Here is a 25,004-nt window from a genome sequence, read left to right as displayed (position 1 = left end):
TTATTGTGTGTTATGATTATTATGCCGTGCTGCGTCGCGCTGCGCCGCGCTGCGCCGGTTGCGTCGTGCCGGGCGCGTAATGCCAATCGCACCTTGCCGGTGGTGGCGGTCTTGTGCCAAACTAAGAAAGGATCAATGCCACTGTGTAATGCAGGTGGTGGCCAGCGGAGGTGTGCAACCCGCGCTCTCTGCCCACCAACATTCTGACCCTGCGGCACTCCCTGGGCGAGTTCCCCGTGCGCTTCTTCGGCTCGCATGACTTCTTCTGGACGTACCAGGCACGCGTTTTCCCCTACCTGGAGGGAGACAAGGGCAGCACGGCCAACAGGACCAAGGGCATCAACCGAATCTTCAAGCAGGGTTCGTGGAGATGTGATCTGTGGGACGGGTTGGGCTCTGCTGCTGTTCTTGGGCACCACTTTCCTAGCTCGGTGTGGGCCACCCTAGGCCCAAGCTCGCCTGACACGGGTGCCTGTGAGGGCCGAGTGCCTGCGCTGGGAAGATCAGGTCATTGCTTGTGTGCTTTGGCTCCCTGGGAGTGCCTCTGCGTATTTCTTTCACGGAGGTGGAGTAAGGATGTTTGCCGTCTCTGACACGTAGCCGTCTTTTTGGTAAGTCTGGCTCTACAATACCATGACACGGACTAGAATATAAGCTTTTGGCCTATTAATGCAGTTGAATATTTAACTAACTTTTGATTTTACTAGGCAAGGCCCACCGAGCAATGCAGCTCTTTTTCAGAAGTGACCTGGCCTCAAATGATACGTCAACGAAGTGGCTTATCATGGGGAAATTTATGACAGCCAAATTCTCTAAACGCATGTTGATTTATAAATGTGGAAGGAAAAACTGGAGGACCTGGAGAAAAATCTACTTGACCACAGAGAGAGCATGCAAACTCCAAATACACAGGCGTCAAGGTCGGGATCGAACCCACAACCTCCTGTATACCAGGCAAGGTAGTTAACATCTACCGTGGTGCCCACGGTAGCGTGATCTAAGATGCCTTGGGGCTTCAACCAAGAATAAGTAACTTAGAGGTTTGATATATAATGTCGCAGGAGAGCAAATATGTGAGCGGGAAGAGGCGGTCGTGATGGGTTGAGCACGAGTGCAGCGTGGAGGAGGGTGGGATACAGGGATGGCCATTGGCATGGCACCCAGAGGTCGGTGACCAATTGGGTGGCCCGAAAGCCAGACAGCTGGAGACTCGGAGCAGAACTTGGAGTTGGGGATTGACTTGGCAGCAACTGCAGGATTTATATGGCTGCTTTGATGATCCCATTGCTGTGCCCTTATGGCAGCAGTGTGGAGCGGTGATGGTATGATAATAGGTCATGTGATCTCGTGTAGTGTTATATTGTGACGATGTTGTCTGGTGCTGATGTTGGTGTGTTGTGGTTTGGTGGTGGCGATGGTGATGTTGGTGATGCCGTGGTGTGCAGCCCTTCAGGAGGCAGCCAGCCGCTTCCAGGACTTGAAGATGGTGAAGGCGCAGAAGGAGGCACAGGAGAATGAGCGCAGCCAGCGCAAGCCTCCACCCTACAAGCATGTTAAGGTGCGCAGATGCCACACACCGCACCCTACACACATACTACCCCACGAACACCACTCGTGCACCACACCCTACACACGCATATACACACCGTACCCTACACTCGCCCATATACACACCGCAAACAACATGTACCGCACATGCACACACCCTACCACACAAATACACCCGAGCAAATTGCGTATACGAGCGTGATGTGCGCGTGTGTAGGGAGCGTGTACCCCATGTATGCTAGCGTGTGCTGCTGCGTGTGCCACAGGTGAACAAACCGGTAGGTCGCGTCCAGATCTATACAGCCGACCTGTCCGAGATCCCGCGCTGCAACTGCAAGCCCGCGGACGAGTCACCCTGCGGCCTCGACTCGGAGTGCCTCAACCGCATGCTTCTGTACGAGTGCCACCCGACGGTGTGCCCCGCGGGCCACCGCTGCCACAACCAGTGCTTCAACAAGCGCATCTACCCCGACGCCGAGATCTTCCGCAGCGAAAATAAGGGCTGGGGCCTGCGAGCCAAGGCCAACATCAAAAAGGCATGTGGAGCCACGCGGCGTGCATGTGAGCATGGGGGCTGGGCAGAGATCGCAGAGGGGGAAGGATGGGTGTCAATGAGAAGTTCACGTGGCCGTGGGTGAGGAAGCGCAGGATGAAATGAGCGTGTCCGTGAGTGAGGAAGTGTGTGTAGCTGCGAGGAGGTAGGTGAGTAAGGTAATGATGGAGGTCACGAGGAGGAGGTGGACAGGATTGTGAGCGAGGTGGGCGGGGTCGTGAGGAGGTGAGTGCAGCCGTATTGATGTGGCATGGCTCCGGCTAACCAGCGTGCCCCTGCTGTGCTCTGCGTGATGCCGACGGCAGGGGGAGTTTGTGAACGAGTACGTGGGGGAGCTGATTGACGAGGAGGAGTGCCGCGCTCGCATCAAGCATGCGCACGAACACCACCTCACCAACTTCTACATGCTCACCATTGACAAGGTGAGCGGCGAGCAGCTGCCCCCATGCTCGCAGGCCACGTGCGTGAATGCACAATTAGTTTGTGCATCAAAAGTAAATGTGCGTCATGAGGCTGCGGATGTCAAGTAGGAGCAGTCGATGAGTGCAGAGCCATGTGTGGGTCTTCTGGCACCGTAGTACCGGTATGGTGCCACGAACTCACGAGGAGGGAGCCGCTGGGCATCCCTTGGTGTCTGGGGTTTTGGGTGGCCATCGGTCAATTATCAGTAACCGGCCTGTTTGGCCCGATTTAAGATCCAGCCAAAACTTAGTCTAATTTCAATAGCAACACCTATTAATGAAATATAAACTGAAATTTTTACATTAGGATGTTAACATGTTTTGATTTTTTTAATCAAATACTTTTTTTTTTATCAAATGCGTTTGACTTTACACTAGATTTGTAACAAGTATCCGATTGCCTGGCTAAATGAGTGAGTGCTAGGTGCTGGGCACATTTGAATCAGTTTGCTCACTGAGCGCTGGGCGTGTGGGTGGTGATGTTGCCGCTGCTGCCGCTGCTGCTCCCGGATTGCGCCATGAGCTCAGGACCGAATCATCGACGCGGGGCCCAAGGGGAACTTCTCCCGCTTCATGAACCACAGCTGCCAGCCCAACTGCGAGACGCAGAAGTGGACAGTGAATGGGGATACCCGCGTGGGGCTCTTCGCTGTCAGTGATATCCCATGCGGTAAGGCCCCTGCATGCTCACGAGGGTACCACTCAATATTCAAGTTTGTTATTTTCAAGGTCAAGCCTTTTGGTTTTATTTGTTTGCTGTTAAACCGAAGTCACTGAGTTTAAAGATAATTCCTAAATATTTACTGGTTGGTCAACAGAGTTGAAAAATGAATTACATTTGCTGTGTCTCGTCATAGTATAACCGTAGATGCAGAGAAGAAGAGGGGATCCTGATTGGCATGTAACCCTGAAGAGAGTATAATGACATGCTCATCCGGTGACTTTTAAACCTAAAGTAACAAATTGTGATACCAGAAAACTGAAACTTCACTTTTCATATGCATATTGGGTGACAAAGAGCCCCCGTATAGACTTAACAGACTGTTGGGGCAAGTGTTGTTAGCAAGGACCTTTTGAAGGCTGGCACGGCACACCAGGGGTTGGATGGCCAACACCATGCCCGACTGCCTTTGTCTACACAGTGGCGATGTTTACACACAGCACCAAATACTCATTTAAGGCTGAGTCAACCAGATATCAATTGCCACAGACGTTAGCTGTGTCCGGGAATTGTATCTAGGTTCGTAGCACCGTGAGCTAACCACTACATCACTGTTTCTCACTTCTGCATACACTCGCACACACAAGAACACGTGTGGGAGCATGTATATACAGCCCCCATCCAGGGTCCTCATCACCTTTATAGCCTTGATAATTTACACGGCGAGTGTGCGGTGTGTGCTGCACTTGTGAGCGTCTCAGTCTGGAGTAAATTACTGAGGCAAGGGAACGTTTATGATCACCCATGTAATTTACAATTCGAATACGATATTGAAACTTTGTGTAGTTATAGCACGAGCAGCCCTCTGTAACCCAGTATGAGTCTTGTCGTCTTGCCTCCACATTGCTTCGTTTGTCGTACCTTGCGTCCCATGTGAGTGTGGATTTTGGAGTTGTGTTGTGCGCAAAGGCTGCGCCGTTAATGCAATGATAAACCCTACTGGCGGGCACGTACAGGCACGGAGCTGACGTTCAACTACAACCTGGACTGCCTGGGCAACGAGAAGACTGTGTGCATGTGCGGCGCCCCCAACTGCAGCGGCTTCCTGGGCGTGCGGCCCAAGGTAATGGCGGCGCTGTGCGCAGCGCGCCGGTCTCGCCTGGGGGTCGCGCTTTTGCCTCGTGGTCTGGGGGCGACGGACGTCTGCTCCGAGTGACATGTGCACACACACCGGCGTCTGTGCACGAGCGCGACAGTGTGTGTTCGTGTGCGGGCACAGTCGGCGGTTGTGGACAAGAAGCCCAAGCGAAAGTATCGCAAGCGCAAAGTGAGAGCGGACAAGGTGCATGACAGCGAATGCTTCCGCTGCAAGGACGGAGGCGAGCTCGTCATGTGCGACCACCGCAACTGCACCAAAACCTTCCACCTGGCGTGCCTCAACCTCGGCACGCTGCCCGAGGGTAAGTGGGCCCCCAGGATGCTGCCACTGCCGCACGCCACCCGATGCCGGCGCTCGGGTGAAGGAGACGCCACATTCCCACTTGGCGGTCTCGCGGTGTACCTTCCTGGTGGTAGTGGTGGTAGTGCAGCAGTAAACAATCCAGCCAAACGAGAGTCTGCTTCATCCTCCCAAGAATAAAATAAATCATTCAGGTCCATCAGCCTGTTGGCCTTGTGTGCCAATGTTTTTTTCACAGAATTTGTTTCAGTGAGCATCGGTTTTGAGTGTCATCAACCAGTGTGTGATCTCTAAACGATCGCTGCTGGGTTTTGTGATATTTTATAGGCAGGAGCTCTCCACTAATGCTTTGCAGACCGTTCCACACTACTCAGAATTACTGCATGCCATTTGTGCGAATTCAGTGTCTCGGGCTGTTTGTGTTTTGCCACCAAGAAAGTGAAATCATATTAACGTCAATCAACCTAGGGGCCTTTGACCAGTGCTGGCTGGGTTCTAAATACTCGCATGACCTCCCTCGCCGTCAGCAGGTGGCGTCATCCAGCGCCAACTGCACGTCCACTGCACTTGCGGGCATTACGTTCAGCACGACTGACAAGTTTAAATCCCGGGCGAGGATCGATTCATCCCTCATCACTCCAGGGTCGATAAAATTAGTAGTACTACCTTGTGCAAAGTCAGCAGTGGTTAATCTTTGAATAGACTTGTCCTAGCCATAAGAATGGGGAATTGTCAACAATCGCTGAGGGCTGTAACGTGGAGATGAGTATCACACCATGCATGTTTGAGCAACATGAACATGTTACACTAAGAAAGATTAAACTTGTCTTCGAGCCACAAGATCCACCAGTCTTGGAGGCGAAGTGTCTCTGTTAAGTTCCAAGTCTGATAAAAAAATTTAGGACAGTAAGGATCATCGCTACAATTTTGGAAGGAAGTGCTAATCCTGCATGTCTGCAAATCAGACACCGAAATGGACTGATTCCAAACTAAGACTTTCAGACAAGGAGTCCATGAACCCTAAGCGAATTACTGTTTGTGTGTGCCTTGTGTGTTTGAACTCTGTGGGTCTGCATGCTCCGTGTATGTTTGTGCTGTGTGTGTATATGTCTGTGTACAGGCAAGTGGGAGTGCCCGTGGCACGTGTGCGATGTGTGTGAGAAGACGGCGGTGGCGTTCTGCCAGATCTGCCCCAGTTCATTCTGCAAGCAGCATAGTTTGGGGGCCCTGAGGCCCAGCTCTGACGGACAACACCGCTGCTTTGCCGAGCACGAACACGACAAGGTCACGGCGGCCCCCGCCGCTCCTCCACCGGAGGAGCCACCCAGCGCCACGCCGGAGAAACGGCGCCACCGGAACTCCGTCTCGACCGAGACCACGACGGCAGCGGAAAAAGATTGCGTCGGCCAGAAGCAATACCCCCCGGGCTCTCGCCTTCCTCCCGGGGCTAAGGCGGTACGGGGCAAGGGCGAGATGAGGGCGGCACGTGCGGCCAAACGACCCTCCCCTGTTGAGGAGGCACAGCCCTACCTGGGCTTTCCGGACGTCTCCATTCCCGCGGGCTTCTCCGACATGGACATCTCGAGCGACGTGTGTCTGCAGGACATGGCGGCGGCGGACGAGGAAGCGGAGTGCCTGTCGGACATGGGCGACGTGGGGGCACGAGCGGACTGCCTGCGGGACGCGATGCTGGGGGAGGGCCGGGGCTGCCTGTCACGTGGGGGCCCGCTCTCCCTCACGGGCATGCGCATTGTGGAGATCACGAGCGCCAAGCGTGCAGGCTGCACGGCGCAGGACCTCTGCGGCAGCGGCGTGGAGGAAGAGGAGGAGGAGGGCGCGTGCCTGCCGGAGCCTCTCACACTGGAGCAGCACCACAACCACCACCTGCAGCAGATCGTGAGCGCGCGCCGCGGGCCGTTCTACCCCGATCTGCTGCACACCACGCGCCGCGGGGGCGGTACAGAGCTCTGCCTGGCAGACGGGCTGAGCGAGATCGCCAGCATCGAGCGCGTGTGCGTGGGGGAGGCAGGGGAGGTGACGGCAGTCGAGCGCGTGCGTGTGGGGGAGGTGACGGGAGTCGAGCGCGTGCGCGTGCCGGGCGCGGTGGGCGGCGCCGGTCTGGGCGAGATTGCCAGCGTGGAGCGCGTGTGCGTCACGAGCGCGGGAATCGCGCGCACCGAACGCGTCGACATGAGCGACCTGTTGGGGCCCGACGGAGGCTTCTTCCCGGCGGCCATGATGGGTCGCCGCTGCTTGCCCGACTTCTCGATGGGGGAGCTACCCGGGCCGGGCCCGCACGGCTGTCTGCAGGACGTGGGGCTCAGGGACCTGGCGGCCCAGGAGCCCGTGTGCCTCTCGGACTTCAGCATGAGCGAGATATTGAGCGACCAGGACGTCTGCCTGTCCGACGTCAACATGAAGACGCAGTCGCTGTGGGGGCCTTGACGGCCCGACGTGCCGCAGCAACAAGAGGCAGCAGCCCCTTGAAATCATACAACTTTCCCGTCAACGACCTCTTGTCAACGCACAACTACTGGATTAAAGGAACCATGGGAAGCGGTGCTCCTGTGTTTCACTGTATCTCGAGGTCTGTGGGCGCGGCTTGTACCAGTATCTGAAAAAACAGCACTGCGTCTTGCTGCAGTGTCTCCGATTGCTCGTTACTTGACAAGCTGTGACTGCGTCGGACTCGTCGGCGTGCCATATTCCACGAGGCTCGGCGAGTGATGATGGCGCGGATGGACGTTTTCACGAAAAGCGCGAGACAATACGGATCCGCCAGACATGAATGGGCGCAAGGCCTTCTCACTTACGCAGCTTCAGGTATCCTGTTGGGATGATGGAGCCCTCCTAGCTGGCGTTAGCTTGAATGATGGTAATTGTATTCAGCCCTCCCAGATCGCGATGGGGCCTTTCCCATATCCTACCTCAGTGCTCATCGTCTACGTCCGTAGCGCCTATTAATACAACTACACAATCCCATTCAATGTATTTAGATTGTGTTGTTCCTTGGGCCACTTCTTGTAGAATATGGGAATTTCTCTAGATCTGGGAGAGGGGGGGGGTGCGTTTTGGTGTTTATTAAGACAAAGCTGTGTATTTTAGTCACTAGTGAACATTTCATATACTGTAGTGATCCTGTATGTGTAATTTATCCATTTAGTGTAGTTATTAGTGGAAATACTTGAGCCTCTGAGTATTGTGTTTGAAGTACGGCAGGTGGGCTTTGCTTCATGCCTAGCGGGGCGGCTTTGCAGCGATTGCAGTTAAAACCCCACAGCATTAACCCACGTGGTGGCAGCATGTGGCTGTTCCAGCAGCGTCCGTCTGCCAGGGCTCGGGGCACGGTGTCCTGTCAGCTGCAGCAACCCAAGCCACATTACCACCTACCTACTGTAGTCTCAGTACCGTTTCGGAGATCCCAGTCTTGTTGCATGTAGTGACAGGAGAGATGTAGTACCGTTTGAAAAAAAAATGTTAAAAGAAAAAAATTACATTGCAGATAAAAACGTGTTGGAATGACTGTGCCGCAATGCTTCATGAGCAGTGAATTGTATGCATGCTTGAATAGGTGCCGTGTGCTTTAGTGTTTGCGTGTGACCGACCTTTATCAAGAATCAATGTTTACCAGATCTCTGCTTTATTTTGAGAATTGTGAGAGCACCTGTTTAGCGTTACATGGGTCTGCAACAAGCAGGGGTGAATGCTTGCTGTACACCGTGCCGTCCGCTGGCTTTGCTGCAAATGTTAATGTTCATTTGTTTACAGCCATTTGTTCCCAGTTTAGCTCAGCCTGCATTAGCCCCCCGTTGTGAGAAGTCTGACCACACTGAGAGTGACAAATAAAACATTGTACTCTGTGTTTTAATATCCTGTACGTTGTGATATTAAGTTGTATACACGTGTCCTTGTTATTCTTCTTGTTCTCGTGCATCGCTGTCATCCGATGAGTCGAGTTGGCATGGAGACGGTACACTAAATTCAAATATAAAACAAGTCACCTTAGACGTATTAATCTGTTGGCGAAAGATCATTTCCTGATGATTTTTTTAATGATAAAATAACAACACCTGTCAATGAGAGGTATGGGAACTGTTTGCACCAACACAAACCAGGCCCTTAATTTCAAATAAGTTCTGGTTTCCTTATAGAAATGCATAATTTTTTTATTTGGCTAATTTCAATTCATTGCCTCTAACCCGCAAGGATGCCCCTGTAAGCCGAGGCAAACGTCCGCTGCCTTTCGAAAGAAAATAGAACTTTAGTGAGAGACTAATTTCCGTTTAGTCCGAGACATTTGGAACAAAACACTTAACTGTGCTGCATCTGTTCATAACAATCTCTGGAGAATACCACGTCAATAATTGGGAAAGATGAAATGTGGGGAATTTACGGGCTTGGCTTAAGTTTTGGTGCAAATTAAATAATAAATCCCTCCGCACGTCGCCTCTTAATAGTTTGCTGTGCTTTTTTTCATCCCCCCCCCCCCCCAATTACAAAATCCGGAATGGGAAACGACTCCAGTACTTGTGAGAGAACTCCGTCCCCAAGTTGATGTTGGGTCGCAACCGCTCACGGCCTCACACGTGGAGGCGCAACGGTGACGAGGGGCTAACTTTCGTCTGACATGCAGGAGTGGCTTATCGTGTGAAAATCTATAGCAGCCAAATATTCTAAACGCATGTTTCTAAATGTGGAGGGAAAAACCAGAGGACCCGTAGAAAAACCCACGCGACCACGGTGAGAACATGCAAACTCCAAATATACAGGGGTCGGGATAGAATCCACAACCTCCTGCATACCAGGCGAGAGAGATAACATCTCGCCAGCGCTACCTGGTCTGTCCAGCGGTGTCAAGATCGGACTCTGTAGAGGAGGCTCGTGAAGGACGCTACTGCTGGGCAGTGCTAGGCTAGGTGCACCATGAGGCTACTGGGCAGTTGGAGGCAGTCGCCCTCCAACAACAACGGAGGGCGGAGGAGCGACGCTCACAACAACGAGCGGAGCGCCGGGTGGCTAAAGCACAGCAAGTTGGCACAGTAGGGGGCACAGGTGGTGCATCTGCCACTCATCTCGGTCATCTCGGTCAGTCGACCTGTGGCACCTGCTGGGTCTGCCCCTTGACCTGCCAGCGGGCGTTCGACACTTCACGTGGCCTCAAGGTGCACTTGGCCTGGCACAAGCGTCGTGGTGACGTCACCGCCACTCCGTGGTGAATGGCGATTGTTGTTGTGACTCATTGCGACCCTTCCGACAAGCAAGCCAGCATCAGGGGATTCAGGGCTGAAGGTCAGTGAAAATGTTTTTCTATTGTTACTTTATTTAATATTTTATTTACTATACAACTCCTGAGTTTACAGTTATAAATGCTCACGTCCAATATTTCTTCTTATTCATGAGTTTATCAATGTTCCCTTTTTTGTTGAACCGTAACAGTTCATATCACTGATCTATGAGCATTTAAATAAGTACATGTGAGGGTCGCTGGCCCCCGAGATCCCTCCCTCGGTACCCCTAACGGCCGGGTTAACCTCATTACTCGCCCCCTCGCTGCTAGGCGAACCGCTGCTGGGTTCTTCACCCATGGGGTGAGAGCCGTCGCTCGAGGATTCCCCTCCCCCGCGGGTCCGCGTAGTAGGCATGGTTAATTACGTACGCGCACACCCACACACAGCTCTGCGCGGCACTCACTCAACCCTGACCACTCACGTTAGGATCGCGCACCTGTATTATACACATCGTGAACGTGCGCGCGCACACACATACAGCTCCACACGCGATACCCACTCTTGCGCCGCGCTCGCCGCCCGCTGGCCGCTCACGTTATGATCGCGCACCTGGTGTACGCCGATTACGCACGCCGCGAGCTTACGCATACACAGTACCACACGCGTTCACACTTATAACACGAGATCACACGAGGCCACGATCAGTTATTAATGATTTATTGTCTGCTACCTGGGACTGGTGTTAAATCAGTGAGTCGACGAGGCTGGCCTACGCTGATACCTCTATACCTATTCCCGATGTATCTGCTATGATTCTAATTCACCTTCTTACTCACTGTTAAGTGTCCACGGCGGTCCGCTGATCCTTGTGCTAACAGCGTACCTCGGTGCGTCGCACGGACGTCCGGGTCGCTGGCTGGAGCTGCGTCTGGTCGCCTGGCGCTGGAGTAAGAGAGCGATTTCCCCTTTGCGCTCCCCATTTATCCTGATTCCCGGACTCGGGCCCCTACCCCCTTCCCACGCACCGTGCGCCTTCGCTATGCTAATTAATCCTCTGTCCGCGCGGCGTAAACTCCAAACAATGGCACGCGCCCCCCTCGCCCGGGCCAGGCGGCTCCGCGGTGCCTTTGTTCCGCTAATCAATGAGCGACCTGCACGGCGCAAATTCCACTCAATCCCTTTCTCACGCACCGTGCGCCTTCGCTATTATTGCAGTTCAGATGCGCTGCGTGTTTTCTAATGATGCTCCTCCATCACAATGCTTATTCCCTCTGCCTGCCCCGTCGATACTTGCGTGTGTGGGGGGAAATGCGCCTCAATCGCGGTGGCCGAATGCCCCACGCCGCGACCACACCATATTAAGGCCGGTCGCAGCGCCGCGGTGCCACGTAGCACGGGGGAGGTCATCCAATTCCCTGATCGCCGGAAACCGTGAGAGTTAATCCCGATAAGGGTTTCTCGGATAAAAACCGGTCGATCAGGTGACCTTCCCTTCCAGCTCTATGGGGGGGGGGGGGGATGCGTGCGGGTGTGTTCATGTGAGGTGAGGGGGACGCGGGGTCGGCTCCGTCGCTTGGTGGTGGCGAGGTCGTAGGTGGGGCGCCTGCTGAACGGCTTCGTGGCGGCGGCATGACATACATTTTTGTTCCGACCTACGAATCAATTGTGTTTGTAAGTCGAGGAATGCCATACAAACAGTTTGCCTCACCTGGTAAAATAAAAAATAGTTTAGTTTATATGCATCTCAGAACATAAATACATTTGATTGCACTTTTTAAAGATTTCTTTACGTGTCGTATACACATATATAGTTCAGTGGGTCTCGTCCTGGTAAAATAAAATAGCTTTTAGTTTTATTTTTGAATTTAAAGCTTTCCTGACTGCAGGGATTCATCTTCTTGGTTCTTTCGGTAAAGTCACGTAGAAGGGAAGTAATAAAATAATAAAAATAAAACATAATAAAATAATTCTCACGACGTTTCGGCTACAAGGTGAAGACGGCTGCTTGCGTTGTAGCCGAAACGTGAGAATTATTTTATTATGTTTTCTTTTTATTATTTTATTACTTCCCTTCTACGTGACTTTACCGAAAGAACCAAGAAGATTTAATCTTAATTTAGGAGCTTTCGTGACTGCAGGAATTATTCTTTGGTTCTTTTCGGTTAAGTCACGTCTAAAAATAAAATAATAAATTAAAATAAAATAACATATTACGACGTTTCGATTGCAACACAAGCAATCATCATCAGGCATAAAAGAAATAGCAACAAAAATCTAACTAGAAAAAACTATAGACAGACATACAAGCAGACAGACATCACAACGGCACACAGAGAGAGGAGCAAGCTGACAACGCAGCACGGGCACGCAAGCCTGAAAATTAGGAGGCAGGCACACGAAAATTAAATAACCTAGTAAAATATCGAAATGTGATGTAATACAACACAGAGAGTCGGTTAACACACAATTAACGCATAGCCTGGTTGATTACGTGTTTCAAAATTTGCTAAGTTAGAATTTTAAGTGTGAGCAACAAAAATCTAACTAGTAAACTATAGACAGACATACAAGCAGACAGACATCACAACGGCACACAGAGAGAGGACACACATCGGCACAAAGAGAGGGGTCGTTTCTGTGACGGTCCCTTAAATATAGAGAGGGGGGGGGTGGGGACGGGGAGAGGGAGAGGGCGGAGAGAATCAAGCATATCAAAGACTGCACGCCAACGTACCCTATTGTAAGTAAACTGACAACGCGGCACGGGAGCGCAAGCCTGAAAATTAGGAGACAGGCACAACGAAAATTAAATAACCTAATTTTCATTGTGCCTGTCTCCTAATGACATGACGTCATTTACATAGCAGGCAAGTGACGTCAGCGACAACAGGGACCCTGTTGCCGTCACAAGTAACCCGGATGTTGCGCCGTGACATCATCCGCGGGGCTCTCGCGCGACCCGGAAGCCGCGTGGTGACGTCACGCTAACCCGGACGCGGTCGCTCCCGTCTCGTTCCGCGCTCCGTCTCCCGTCGCTCGCCCCGTCCCCGTCCCCCGCCGCCTCCTCCTCCTCGCGACGTCTCCCCGCACCGCGTCGCCCCTCCGCTACTCGCGTCGCGCCGCGCCGCGCGCCTCGAGCACCGCGCGGGCTCTGGACGCGCCTTGCAGTTGCCGCCGCAGGCCGCAGGGCCCCGGGTCTTTGTCTCCAGCAGAGGCGCCATTGCGCGGCGACCCGACGCGGCGCCAGCCCCACTCGCAGCTCCGGGCCGGCCACCCCAACGCCTTAACGCCGCCTCCTCCACTCGCAGCCGACGACTGCTACACCACGCGACGGCAATCATCCCGCTGTGAGCACATCGCGACAGACACCCCACTGCCACCAACCCCGCGACATCCACACCACCGCTACAACCAGCCCGCTTTCACAGTCCCAATCCAAATACCCCGCGACCGCTACCGCACGACCACCACCCGGCTACAACCACCTCGCCACATACACCCCCCACCACTACAACCACCACTTCGCTACCACCACCCGGTACATTCACACCACTTCTCGTGATGCTGCTGCCCGTGCTAATTCCCCCCCCCCCACCCCACTGACGGAACGCACCCATATCCAATATTCTCTCCGGTGTGTTGTGAGTCTTTATACATGTTTAACATACTTTGGCGTCAGGGTTTCTGAGCATTAGTCTGTAATGTTGGCAGGTATGATGGCGTGGGAATGTGAAGTGTCTGCATTAGTTTGTGCATAGCTGGTGTAGTAATAGGTTTGGTTTGAGTGATGGGGATTCGTTTTAGTGTCATGGGGGAGTTGGGCTTGAGTCATGTGGCTTGTTTGGGTGGTGTGGCAGTAAGTGGCTCTTTAGCAGCTGATGGTGGATGGTGTCTGGAGGTTCCGCTGTGGTCTTCCGACCTGTCTTATAGGAACTTGAGCTGGACGCGAACTCCTCTTGGCCTTCACGGTGGCACAACCATCCCACCTCAGGTCACTGTGCCACCAGGGCGGCTGTGGCTGCACTCAGTACAGGGGGAGGTGCTGCTCTCGGTGGCTTATCGCTAAGTCTACCCGGTATTTGCCGCGATCAGCATAAATCTGCGGAGTGTTGCCATATGTGATTGCTGGCAGGTTTGAGTGTGAAGTAATAATACTTTTTACTGAATCCCAGGGCGTTTTAGGAAGGTCCTGCATTGGGATGTCGGAAAGTGTTGTGCTGGTGAGTGGTGCTTTCTGAGTTTTGTGTTGATGTGTGATTGTTGCTTTGGTGGAGTGATGAGTGGAGCTGTGGAGTCGTCCAGCGGTCTACCCGTGCGTAGGTGGCATTGTCAGAAATGTCCTAAACCTTGATACTGGCATCGCACACTGTACGCAGGAGAGTCAGGGGCAAGGCAGTCCAAACTTTAGCACCTTTATTTCAGACATGCTGACAACGGAGGTTTCCTAGTCGCAGGGTGGGGCTGATCGCGCACGCGGAGAACCTGAACTGAGATGAGCGGATCGCTGTAAGTGTACAATTGTCTGTGGCGGCGTGGAACGAGGGACATTTCCACCCTGCCCAGAGAGTCAACGCAATGTGGCTCCTAAACACTGCCTGGGACTAGGGGAGTTTACACTTGAATTGAATTATGTTATTCAGTAAAATAAACACCATATTCTTAAGTTTTTTAAACACCAATTCATTTTTTTTCAGCATTTATTCTTCATCCCGTCCTAACGTTGGCCATTGTTTGACAGATATTCATGGCAAGTTTATATGGAGTAGGCATAGCTATTTTTAAAATTAACATGGGCTAATTTTTCATTTGTAGTATAGATTTTGGTTTGCAAAATGTGCTGACATGAGTTTTCAAAACGTAGTTTGGCACTGTTCCGCATCAGTCCAGTGAAGTTGGAACAGCGGCTGGGGTTGCGCTGGTTGTGTTGTCGAGGCGATGCTGCCTGCAGTGGATGGGAGAATCCCTGCATTGGGAGTTTGCATACAGGGACCTGGGCACGGACGAGGCTCGTGTCTGCTCGGTGCCATTCAGGAGCCACCAGAGGCTTTGTGCCGTGCGCGTTGGAGCACAAGCCCAGGCGGCTACATAAGTTAATTGGTTCTTTACCCTTCTATCTGTTGCCAGATAGAAGGGTAAAGAACCAATTATCATATTTTTACTGGCAAATGAGGTTCCCATAGTGTAGACGGCTACATAAGTGTTTATTTAAACAAACGTACTCGTTCCTGTACATGTTTTAATGTGATTGATGCACCGTATCACATTTTTCTGCATTAACCAAACCAACTATTCAGTAAAGTTCGGGCCAAAGTGAACCAGAGCATAAAAAAGAGGCTGGAGGTAGTATGAGCAAAAGTAGAGTAAAACAAATCCTATCACCTACTGTATGCCTTACAAATGGGCCACCCATTGTGACAGGTTTTGTGGAAAAAAAATGGAGTGTGTTAGCAAGAGGCTTGTGCACATTGATTTTGCCTTCTAAAAATGGCAGCACTGCCTTGTGGAATTTGCTGTGATCAGTAATAAGCATTATTTCACTTAGCCGAGCGAGTGTGGTTGGTATCGACAGTGCTGCGTGGCTCAGCAGCACTGTGCCCCATGCCTGTGGCGTTGGTGCGATTCTGTTATGCTGTTCTCACCGATGCCCCCCCCCTCTCTCCATACTGCAGATTGAGCGAGGAGGCAGCGTTGTTACGATGGCGTCGGCATCGGCGATTGACCCGCGCATGAACTTTGGCGCTTGGCTCACGGCTCACGGCATGAGCGCCAAAATTGCGCGCGCCATGAGCAAAGAGCTGGGTATCAGCGACTACAACACGCTACTGGCTTGCGCCGAGCACCCCCACGTGCGCATTGAGCTGTTCGCCGTGGCCAAGGCGCGCCTCCCGTTTGCGTTCTACGCCGTGCTTCGCCGCGTCATCGAGGGCGTCTCCATCAAGCGCCCCAAGGGCGGCGACGCCGGCGCCGAGGGCACGAGTCGCTCGCTCCTGGAGACCATCGTGGTGGTGTTAAACAGCCTCAGCCAGGAGCTCTTTCAGTCGGCGCAGCGATTCTGCTCGCTCGACCCCGCGCTCTATGCCAACGCACTTGCCGCAGCCTCGGCCGACGGCCCCGCTGGAGAGAGCAGCCCCTGTCAGCGGCATCAGCACGCGGACACGGGTAACGCGGCGCCAGGGAGCACAGCGTCAACACCGTTCGCCCACACAGCACCAGCGTCTCAAAGTAACATCTCGCACAGCACCAGCAACTCACACAATGCTGGCTTCTCACGTCACGGTGCCCGTGCAATATCCAGTACAGCTCTACCATATGAGCGTCCATGTGGAGCATCTCGCTCACACAAGGAGCAAACAAATTGGAGACCGTAGCGATGTGTGTAGGCAGTGATGTGCCCTGTGACCTCATATTTTACAAGTAGACTGCCTGTAATTTGTACATCTGTATATGACGAGAACACCTATGGCAACATAAATATTATTGCAGGCTGGAAACAAAGGGTGGCAGGATGGTGCAGTGCTAACACTTGCACCTCACAATAAGAAGGACCTCGGTTCCTAACTCGGGCACCTTTCTGTGCGGAGTTGGTAAGCTCTTTCTCTGTGCTGCACTGGTGCCAGGTTCTCTAGTTTCCTCCCATAGCTAAAAAACATCGTAACTGGTTTTGAACAAGCATCCTAACCTGCAAAATGACTGTCTTGGCAGGGACTCTCCTGAGAAAAAGAGACTGTGGGACTCAGTGAGTCTTTCCTGGGTAAACAAACGTTTATAGAATTAACAACGCACAAAGGTGTGCAGCATTGCATGTACAAAAGCCCTCAGCCATATTCGAACCACCAGCTCAAAGAACTGAATGCATGGCCATTTCTTCATTGAGACCACCAACTCAAAGAGTTGAGAAAAGGTGGCCATTTCAACAGACAGCAGTGAAACAGACACGGCTGTACACTGGTATCAGTACAGTTCAGTCGTCAATGTTTACTGCTACCATGTGTCTCTTGGCCAATACGATGTAGAGAGGACTACTTCTTTCAGCAGATTTACAGAGGGATTTTCACGTATTGTACACGTTTATTCCTGCGTGTGAATGTTCCGCGTTATACATTTATACACGTGTATGTATCCCCCCACCACCATCGTGTGTGTGTAGGTGCTCGCACGGAGGAGTCTGGGCGCGATTCCCTTCCACTGGACGGGAACCACTTCTCGGCGGAGACCCCGGGGGTGGCGCCGCATTTCTCGGAGAACCGGCACCTGGAGAAACGTGAGGGCCACGGAGCCGCGGAGGGCGGAGTGGAGTCGGGGGGCGTGTACGGGCAGCCCGGCGGTGCGCAGGCCGGCGCGCAATCCTCTTGCGACAAGGAGTTTGGCACGTCGCCCGGCGGGGGCGGCAGCGCCCACCTGTTGGCGTCGGTGCGCGCGGCGGCGGCCGGGGCCTCGGTGAAGCCGTACCGGCCTGTGCAGTGCCAGGAGTGCGGCCAGGGCTTCGCACACAAGTCGCACCTGCTGATCCACCAGAGAACGCACACAGGCGAGAAGCCGTACGGCTGCGAGGAGTGCGGCAAGACGTTCGCGCACTCCTACAACCTGGCGCGCCACCGCCGCACGCACACGGGCGAAAAGCCCTTCAAGTGCGACGTGTGCGGCCGCGGATTCACGCAGTCGGGCCATCTCTCGAAGCACAAGCGCAAGCATGTGGACAAGCAGGTGGGCGAGGTGTACGCGGGCATCGGCTTCTCCCACCTCAGCAGCCTCATCCAGCACAACGCGCCGCACACCAGCTCGCTGCCATATTACCGCTAGCTCTCCGCGTGCATCTTACCTGAACAGGAGGGGCAGGTGCATGCGAGCTCACGGATTCTGGCTTATGGACGCCTCTTTGGCAGCCGACGTCGCCGCTGGACGCTCGTGGGGTCCACGCTGTGCGCGCTTCGTTCCGAACGGGCGTCGGGGGGGATGTGCTGGGCGTGCGGAAGGGACCTGCTGCGTGTGGGCGTCGGGGATTGCCAGCGTCAGGTTGTGTTTTGGACTCGCGCGGTGATGAGTATTGACGTTGGGACCTGTGCTCGCGTGCCCTGGTCGCCCAGGCTTCCCTTCGCCGAGCACCCGGCCCGGAGACCACCCTGGCTCCAGGATCCCCGAACAGGTGATCGGGACCGATGAGGGGCAGCTCTTAATCCGAGACGTTCACGCCAAGACCTCACCAAAGTGAACCCAATGCTGCTGTATATACCACACCCCATTACTTACGTAGCCGATAAAAAAGTACTGTCTATAACGTACATATATATTTACGCCTTCCGATGGAGGTCTAGTGTGTTTTATAGTTAAGCATAAGTTGCTGTAGCTGCAAGGTGTTGAGTGTGCTGTGAGCTCGTGGCTGTGTGTGGGCCAGTGAGAGATGTGTATTACATGTAAAGATAATACACAAAAATGGGCGAGGGGGATGATTACAACCGTAAAGAAATTGAGGAAATGGTGTTGGAACCCAGCCGGTGTCATTTTGCATTGTAACCAACTTCACGTCCTGGTGTTGGACCTCTTTAACCACTTCTAGTGGCTGGCACTTGTATTGTTTTGGCGCCATCGTTGCGGGTTTGGCGAGTGTCCTGCGAGTGATGATTTTTCCCAAGGCGCGGCACATGGAGGGACGCCTGCGTCGCGTGTCGCTGCTCGAGACAGAAATGACCTCGGATGTCTCTTCGAGGTGCGACGGAGCCTGGCTCTCCGGAGCCTTATTCCTACAGCAGGCCTGCGACTCCCTCTCGATCCAGCCACTTCGCATTTACTAAAAGCGCTTCCAGAGTGCAACGTGAAGCACTTTGTTGATGTCACTCAGGCTCTCATGCACAGACTGCCTGAGCTGGTGAGTGTGGAGAGCCGGACGGCCGGGCTTCCTGTCCGGAGTCGACCGTGCAGAAACTCTTTGTCAGCTTTGTGGGGACGGGTGGTTCGTGTGTAGAGCAGCCAGGCGTGTATTCACGTACATTCTCACTCCCGACGCTTGCCTGTTTCCCTTCAAACACTGCTGCTGCTTTCTCCGTGGGTGCCTGGGGTGCGCGTACCCTGCGATGGTGGCATGGCAGCGTTTTTTGGCGAATCAAGAATGGCAGCCGTTGAGTTCCTATCCCTCAAAGCGTTCCAGACACATCAATCAGTGTTAGTGATGAGCTCCTGTAAAACTGCGTTGTTTCATGTTCTCGGGTTTTCAGCACCGTGCATAAGTGGGAAAGACAGCTGCGGGTCACATCAGTTATCCTGGGTGCATTCCCTCTCCCAGCGCGATGGAATTGCAGCTGCGGTGACGCATGAGTACCTGTGGACCCTCGCCAGACAAACGCTCACCTTGAGCTGAACTCTGGGAAGAAACCCTATTTCTGTAGGGTCCAGTCGAGGCAGGTTCATTGTGCCTCCTGTCCGATTTCTGAGAGCCGTTATGCCGCGACTGTGGTTGCTCCAGTTGTGAAGCACTCACTGCGCTGGAGGGGCGGACAGGCTCTCGTGAGAGGCAGATGTTCCTACCAATACTGGATTGCAGTATAAGCAAGTTGTGCTGCCAACTGATTATTTCAGTGAGTAATATGGTTCACAGCAGAAGAATGGAATGTGCATACCCAGATGGGAGCCCCTTACAATGGGCCAAGTGGAGAGCCGGAGCAAGGCTTGCAAGACCTCGAGGGAGGGGATTGTGGTTCTGCCCTCGGCTCTGCACAGGAGTGGGCACAGCTGAGCGTATGACTTGACGGCACTGCCCACTAGCTGCACCACACGCTGCATCAGATATGCTGAGCTGGGAGTGAAGAGCCCCACTGGAATAGAATAATATTCAGTATTCAATTGTTTTTTAAATTCCACCAACTGTTCGTCACTTCAGCTTAACCACATTACCTCGTATGGGTATAGCACCCCCCTTGGGTCGTTATTTATAAACCCCATACGGGCACCTTCATTTTTTTTGTTAATAGATTTTAGGAGTGCATAATGGTTGCATGAACCTTTCTAACGTTAATTTGAATTTCATATCTTGCGTTGCAACTTTTAACCACGAGGCTGCCACCACAGCGTGTAAGGGCACTGCAGCTGCTGCTCCACCACCATTGTGGGTTTTATGTGAGGGTGGAGGGTGGCCTGCACACCATGGTGCGTTCCCCTCCAGCGCCCTGTGCGTGCGTTGAGGGAGCAGCTGATGGGAGGCTGAATTCCATCACTATAGAGGCTAATCCAGTGCAAGTTCTGTGACATCAGCTTATAATGATGTTTGCACAGACAACAGTATAATTTTGTTTTATGTAGCTTATTAAAGGTGTATTATGATGTATTATACAATTTGGTTTTTCAGTATAATGCGAAGAGACAGATATTAAGATGCGGTGACATGTATGGTTTTGAGTAACGACTGTGCCCGGGCACCTCTCGACACGACGTGAGCTGTACCAGGCTTGCTCTGCTGTGCATGATGGTGCTGTTTGGTGTCTGTGATGTGTCCAGATGCCGGCAGCACAGTTTGGTTTCTTGCGATATTAAATTACAAAATGAGAGAGGCGTCTCGCTGGATGTGTGGTGATCACAATAACTAATGTAGGGCTTTTAAAATTAGGTAAACGGATGTCAAGTCAGCAGGACATGTCACCCTGACATGTACTGGGACCATGAGCTGGAATTCACCAGGCTGTCTGCCCACCGGATCGTATCGCTGCTTACACTTTGGCACCTCCAGAACGCAGAGCCTGCACACTGCTGCTCGCCCCTGCATAATGGGGTGCACGCATGCCTCGCAATTCAAGTCAATTATAAAAAACAAACTGATGAGGGTGTTTTAGTGAGTGAGTAAAGATGCTTCTATTTACCCAGTGTCGGTGCTATGTAAGTAAAACATGTTGCAGGTTTTCGTTTGATGCCTTACGATTTTAAACAAATATATGGTGGCATCGTTCCACATGAGAAGAGCTGCAGACTTGTCTTCTGATGTAAATTCAAAGCTGCTGCATGGAAACATGAATTGTGGCAATATTGCAAAATGAAATTGCCGCGATAACATTGAGGTTTTGGTCGGCAGCCATGTCGCATTTAAGCACCTGCCATTGTACATTTAAGTGTGGGAACAATTCTTTGGGTATCCCCATGGCTTTATTCTTTGGTTCTTTCGGTAAAGTCATGTAGATAGAAAAATAATAAAGTGAATTCAAAAAACCACGACGTTTCGATCGCAACACAAGCGGTCGACCGCTTGTGTTGCGATTGAAACGTAGTTTTTTGTTTTCTTTGAACCCATCTACGTGTCTACCGAAACCAACGAATATGAATTCCTGCAGTCACGAAAGTTAAGTCTAAATGTATCCCCATGGCTAGTTTAACATTTTCAAAGGTGTCTCCACTGGTTACCAAGTGTTTAGAGAAGGCTGTAAAGCGAAGAGTATTTGTGTTTTCCATGAATGATCAGATTCCGACATCATTCCCACATGAAGGCAACGCATTTGTTATCAAATTGATGACAGTTCGGTTTTGCCATGGGTCATAGTTGCGTGATGGATGGAGCACTTCATGTAAATGTTTAGGATGCTGCGACTCCACATCAGATCTACGTAATTACATGTTTGGGGCATGCAGCAGGTTCAGGTGCCAGCAAACTTGAGTCTCCAGTTATTAAGTTGCGACTTGGGGCTGAAATGCGTTGTGAGCGCCGTGGATTGAGGGATGGAGTGGAGCCCCTTGGCAATGAACACGCGGGTGGGGGGGGGGACCCTGAGGGTGGCCACAGGGATTCGTGCCTCAGCACGAAGCACCTGGGTCTGCGTGTTTCCTCCCTTGTTCTCCCATAAACAACAACCAGTCATTGGTCTTCGCCAAATGTTTAATGTAGTAGAGACCCTCTCGGGGAACCCATGGAGAGACCCGCCGAGGCTTTCCTGTTAAGTCAACAGCCGTGCGCTCTGGATCATCCGGGACGCAGCCCTAATAAGCTAGCCCCTCGTGATTTATGAAATAAGCTTTCAAACACCGTCGTAAAGACGCACTTGTACAGGTCGATTACAATAAGCTGGCGACGGGCATGAAGCTCAATAGACACGACCGAGTAGACGCGGGTGCAAGTCGCGCCGGGAGCATGAGCATGGAAGTTTAACGCGGGACGAGCGGGATATCGGTGCTGCTCCTGAACATTGAATAACCATTGGAATTTAAAACAAACGCCGACCATTAACAAAGGACGAACATTGCCACCGAAGCCGTTCAGAACAACAACAAGGCACCTCACGGAACTAACCCTCTGTACGTCGACACGTCCATCAGTGCTCGAGACTCCGAAGTTTGCTTTCCCTCTGCCGTGTTTTTGTTTGAGGAACCTTCGGTGGCCTTCAGGGGGTCCCATTCGTGCGGTGAATGCCGCGACTTGAGACGTGCACGGACGGGAACAGCCTCGTCGGCGACTACCGCGAGCGGGCGAAGCTGAGCGCCGCTGAACTTAACAAGATGGCGGGAGCGGAGACTTCCGTGCGCTGGGCCCCGGGTTGGTGGCATCACGCGTCGGCGATTACGTCACGCGTAGATGACGTCACACTTGCGCTGTCGTCGGTTCGGGCGGGGAGGCGGCGATGACGTCATCGCGCGATAGCGCGGGCAGGAAGCGGAGCGCGGACACACCGAGGAGCAGCAGCGGAGCGCGGCCACCGTCGCTGAGCAGCAGCAGGAGGAGCAGCAGCAGCAGGAGGAGCGGGGAGAGATGCTGCCCGTCACCGTGAACATCAAGCTGCCCGCGCGCTCGCTGCCCGGGGCGCTGCACGCCAACAACCGCCTCGCCGCGGACTGGTAAGTGAGTGAGTGGGCGAGTGGGTGAGTGAGTGAGCGGGTGAGCGAGCGGGCGAGCGAGCGGGTGAGTGTGTGGGTGAGTGAGTGAGTGGGTGAGCGGGCGAGTGAGTGAGTGAGTGGGTGAGCGGGCGAGCGGGCGAGCGAGTGAGTGGGTGAGCGAGTGAGCGGGTGAGTGAGCGAGTGAGTGAGTGAGTGGGTGAGCGGGCGAGCGGGCGAGCGAGTGAGTGGGTGAGCGAGTGAGCGAGTGAGTGAGCGGGTGAGCGAGCGAGTGAGTGGGTGAGCGTGGCGAGGCGGGCGGCCTTCGTTCTCCTGAGCGGCGCCGTCGACGTCGTCGCTTCTTTTTCGCTTTAACTCGTGACGTCACGCCGCCTTGGCGACGTTACAATCGTTTGTGCCACGCGGTGACACGTCGAACGATATCGAACGAGTTTGGTGACACTGCGTGGGGTCGTGGTGCACAAGCTCCTAGGTCGACTGAGCCTCAAATGAGTAGCTGGTGCGGTGTGTACACATCATCACTGGGGGAGACAAAGGCGACCGGGCGTGGTGTTGGCCACCCCCCCCCCCTCGTGTGCCGTACCCATCTTCACAGGTGCTCGCAACAGCACGTGCCTCAAAATCATAGCGGGGGATCTTTGTCTTTGCACAAGCTCCAGTTTGACAGCAGAGGTCCCACTCCCAATCAGTCTGACGGCATCTTTTCTTCGGCTATGTAACGAACGCTGCTGTGTGGACGCTACCTGGTCTGTCGCTCCACACGAAGCTTCGGTTCTTCTTATCCTCAGTTATGCTCTCCCCTTTTCTATGCTTGCAAAACGTGGACCCCTGTAAGCCAACATCTGCGCCAGTTAGAAACATTCAGGCATGTCTGCCTACGCTCCACCCAGGGTTTAACCAGGCTGGATTGGAAGATCTGGACACAGTCCCACCAATGAGATATTCTTTTAGTTAAGGCTGCATCGGATAGAGGGAGCTCAACGGGCACGCACGGGCTAGAAAAGAAATGGGCTGATGTGGAGCTGAGTGGCCTTGCCAATGACTGCTACCGGCGGTGTCAAGATCAGCCTCTGGAGGAGGCTCGTGAAGGACGCTACTGGGAAGTTGGAGGCAGTCGCCCTCCAACTGCAACGGAGGGCAGAGGAGCGACGCTCACAACAACGAGCGGAGGGCCGTGCGGCAAGTTGGCACAGTCGGGGGCACAGGTGGTGCATCTGCCAGTCATCTCAGTCAGTCGACCCGTGTAAAAATGGGTCTGTCGCATGACCTGCCAGCTAGCCTTCGACACTTCACGTGGCCTGGCACAACCACTGTGGAGACGTCACCGCCACTTCCTGGAGAATGGCGGTTGTTGCACAATCTCAAATAATACAAACACATGTTCGTCAATAGTGCTTTCATTAACCTAATTGACCCGGTTACACTATGAAGAGGTTTCATTGCCCGAAACGTCACCTATTATATATTTTACATTCAGTATGAAGGGGGGCGGGGGAGGGCACGTGGAGTGGGGGTAAGGATGAGAGGAGGTGGAGGGGGTTGGGGGAGATAAAGCAAGCAGCTCCCCATCATATTACAAGGTGGTGCAATCATAAACACATCTCAGCTGCTGCCCGGGCTGACCAGCAAGAGTTTAAAGCTTCATTATTAAGAAATAATTATAGCCGGTCTAGAACAGTGACGTCACGAGCACACTACTGAAAGACATCTGAGTCATAAAGTGTCAAGCTCGTGTCGAAGAGTGCACACCACGGGTGAGGTGAGGGTCTCCGTTGGGAGTTGGGGTGATTATTAATACCCCATGGACACGTGGGAGCGCGGAGGCAAGAGTAAGCACGCAGACGGAGCTCCACGTTGATGCAAATGTCTCATGAATGGCCAAGGAGTCGGGGGGGGCTCTTTCCTCTGCCCTGCGGTGCGACACACGTCACCATCTGCCACTGCAGCCCGGGCAAGTCATGCTCAGTGTTGGCCACTTAAGACACCTCCAGTGGCCATCGGCGAAATGTGGAGAAATCCTGGCTGCCTTCACTGAGTCCAGTGATAGGACAAACTGGTTAGCAATGGAATAACATGACAATAATGACAGTAATGACAGTGTTGATGTTCGTGTTAATTTGAGTGATGTTGATGATGGCGGTGGAGGCGCTCATGAGGATAGGATAGGGATTTCCATGAATTGATCGCTTTAATGCCACGGCATCTCAAAGCGAATTACATATACACAGGAAATCCACAACAACACATCAGGGCCACAATTGGGAAAAGTCAGTGGGGAAGAAAAAGAGAAGAGACA

At 53.0% G+C, this 25,004-nt stretch overlaps 3 protein-coding genes and 1 long non-coding RNA gene across 12 annotated transcripts in view; 3 read left to right on the top strand and 1 right to left on the bottom strand.

The window, feature by feature from the left end:
* LOC144717728 (uncharacterized) overlaps positions 1–8,550 on the top strand; it is a 36,303-nt gene extending 27,753 nt beyond the window's left edge. For all 4 annotated transcript variants that reach the window (XM_078593324.1, XM_078593323.1, XM_078593320.1 and 1 more), the window contains exons 15-22: positions 155–360; positions 1,446–1,558; positions 1,815–2,084; positions 2,407–2,523; positions 3,091–3,232; positions 4,240–4,346; positions 4,503–4,683; positions 5,803–8,550. In XM_078593324.1, the coding sequence (XP_078449450.1) occupies positions 155–360; positions 1,446–1,558; positions 1,815–2,084; positions 2,407–2,523; positions 3,091–3,232; positions 4,240–4,346; positions 4,503–4,683; positions 5,803–7,127 (2,461 nt within the window). In that variant the 3' untranslated portion in view covers positions 7,128–8,550. The remainder of the gene's footprint in view (positions 1–154; positions 361–1,445; positions 1,559–1,814; positions 2,085–2,406; positions 2,524–3,090; positions 3,233–4,239; positions 4,347–4,502; positions 4,684–5,802) is intronic.
* A 4,239-nt stretch (positions 8,551–12,789) lies between these two features.
* LOC144717730 (uncharacterized) lies at positions 12,790–20,445 on the top strand. 3 transcript variants are annotated; one of them, XM_078593331.1, is made up of 4 exons: positions 12,790–13,257; positions 14,083–14,130; positions 15,580–16,069; positions 17,058–20,445. In XM_078593331.1, the coding sequence occupies exons 2-4, from the start codon at positions 14,110–14,112 to the stop codon at positions 17,708–17,710; spliced, it is 1,164 nt and encodes a 387-aa protein (XP_078449457.1). In that variant the 5' UTR covers positions 12,790–13,257; positions 14,083–14,109; the 3' UTR covers positions 17,711–20,445. The 3 variants fall into 3 exon arrangements, with proteins under 3 accessions (XP_078449457.1, XP_078449455.1, XP_078449456.1); XM_078593329.1 differs by having other exon boundaries at positions 12,793–13,257; positions 15,580–16,132; XM_078593330.1 differs by lacking the exon at positions 14,083–14,130 and having other exon boundaries at positions 12,796–13,257; positions 15,580–16,132.
* LOC144717732 (uncharacterized) lies at positions 14,309–23,051 on the bottom strand. The gene is made up of 2 exons (XR_013585140.1): positions 22,170–23,051; positions 14,309–20,889 (listed from the first exon to the last, which is right to left on the bottom strand). It is a non-coding gene; the product is annotated as an uncharacterized LOC144717732 (long non-coding RNA).
* The window catches only part of WDR11 (WD repeat domain 11), a 41,135-nt gene continuing 38,577 nt past the window's right edge, over positions 22,447–25,004 (top strand). Inside the window, exon 1 of one of the 4 annotated variants that reach the window (XM_078593328.1) lies at positions 22,447–22,711. Coding sequence is in view for 3 of the 4 variants with exons in the window: in XM_078593325.1 (XP_078449451.1) it covers positions 22,626–22,711 (86 nt within the window). In the remaining variant the exon portion in view is untranslated. The remainder of the gene's footprint in view (positions 22,712–25,004) is intronic. The other 3 variants (XM_078593325.1, XM_078593326.1, XM_078593327.1) reach the window with 3 other exon arrangements.

This window comes from Lampetra planeri, chromosome 4 (genome assembly GCF_965212315.1).
Source record: "Lampetra planeri chromosome 4, kcLamPlan1.2.h2, whole genome shotgun sequence".
In the NCBI taxonomy this organism is placed as follows: Eukaryota; Metazoa; Chordata; class Hyperoartia; order Petromyzontiformes; family Petromyzontidae; genus Lampetra; species Lampetra planeri.
This window is presented reverse-complemented; position numbering and strand designations above follow the sequence as displayed.

Bases quoted from the DNA above. Each gene is read 5' to 3' on its own strand.
- LOC144717730 (XM_078593329.1), top strand. From the start codon at position 14,110: ATGTCGGAAAGTGTTGTGCTG. The intron at 14,131-15,579 runs GTGAGTGGTGCT...TCCATACTGCAG, and splicing joins TGTCGGAAAGTGTTGTGCTG to ATTGAGCGAGGAGGCAGCGT. The intron at 16,133-17,057 runs GTAACATCTCGC...GTGTGTGTGTAG, and splicing joins CACAGCACCAGCGTCTCAAA to GTGCTCGCACGGAGGAGTCT.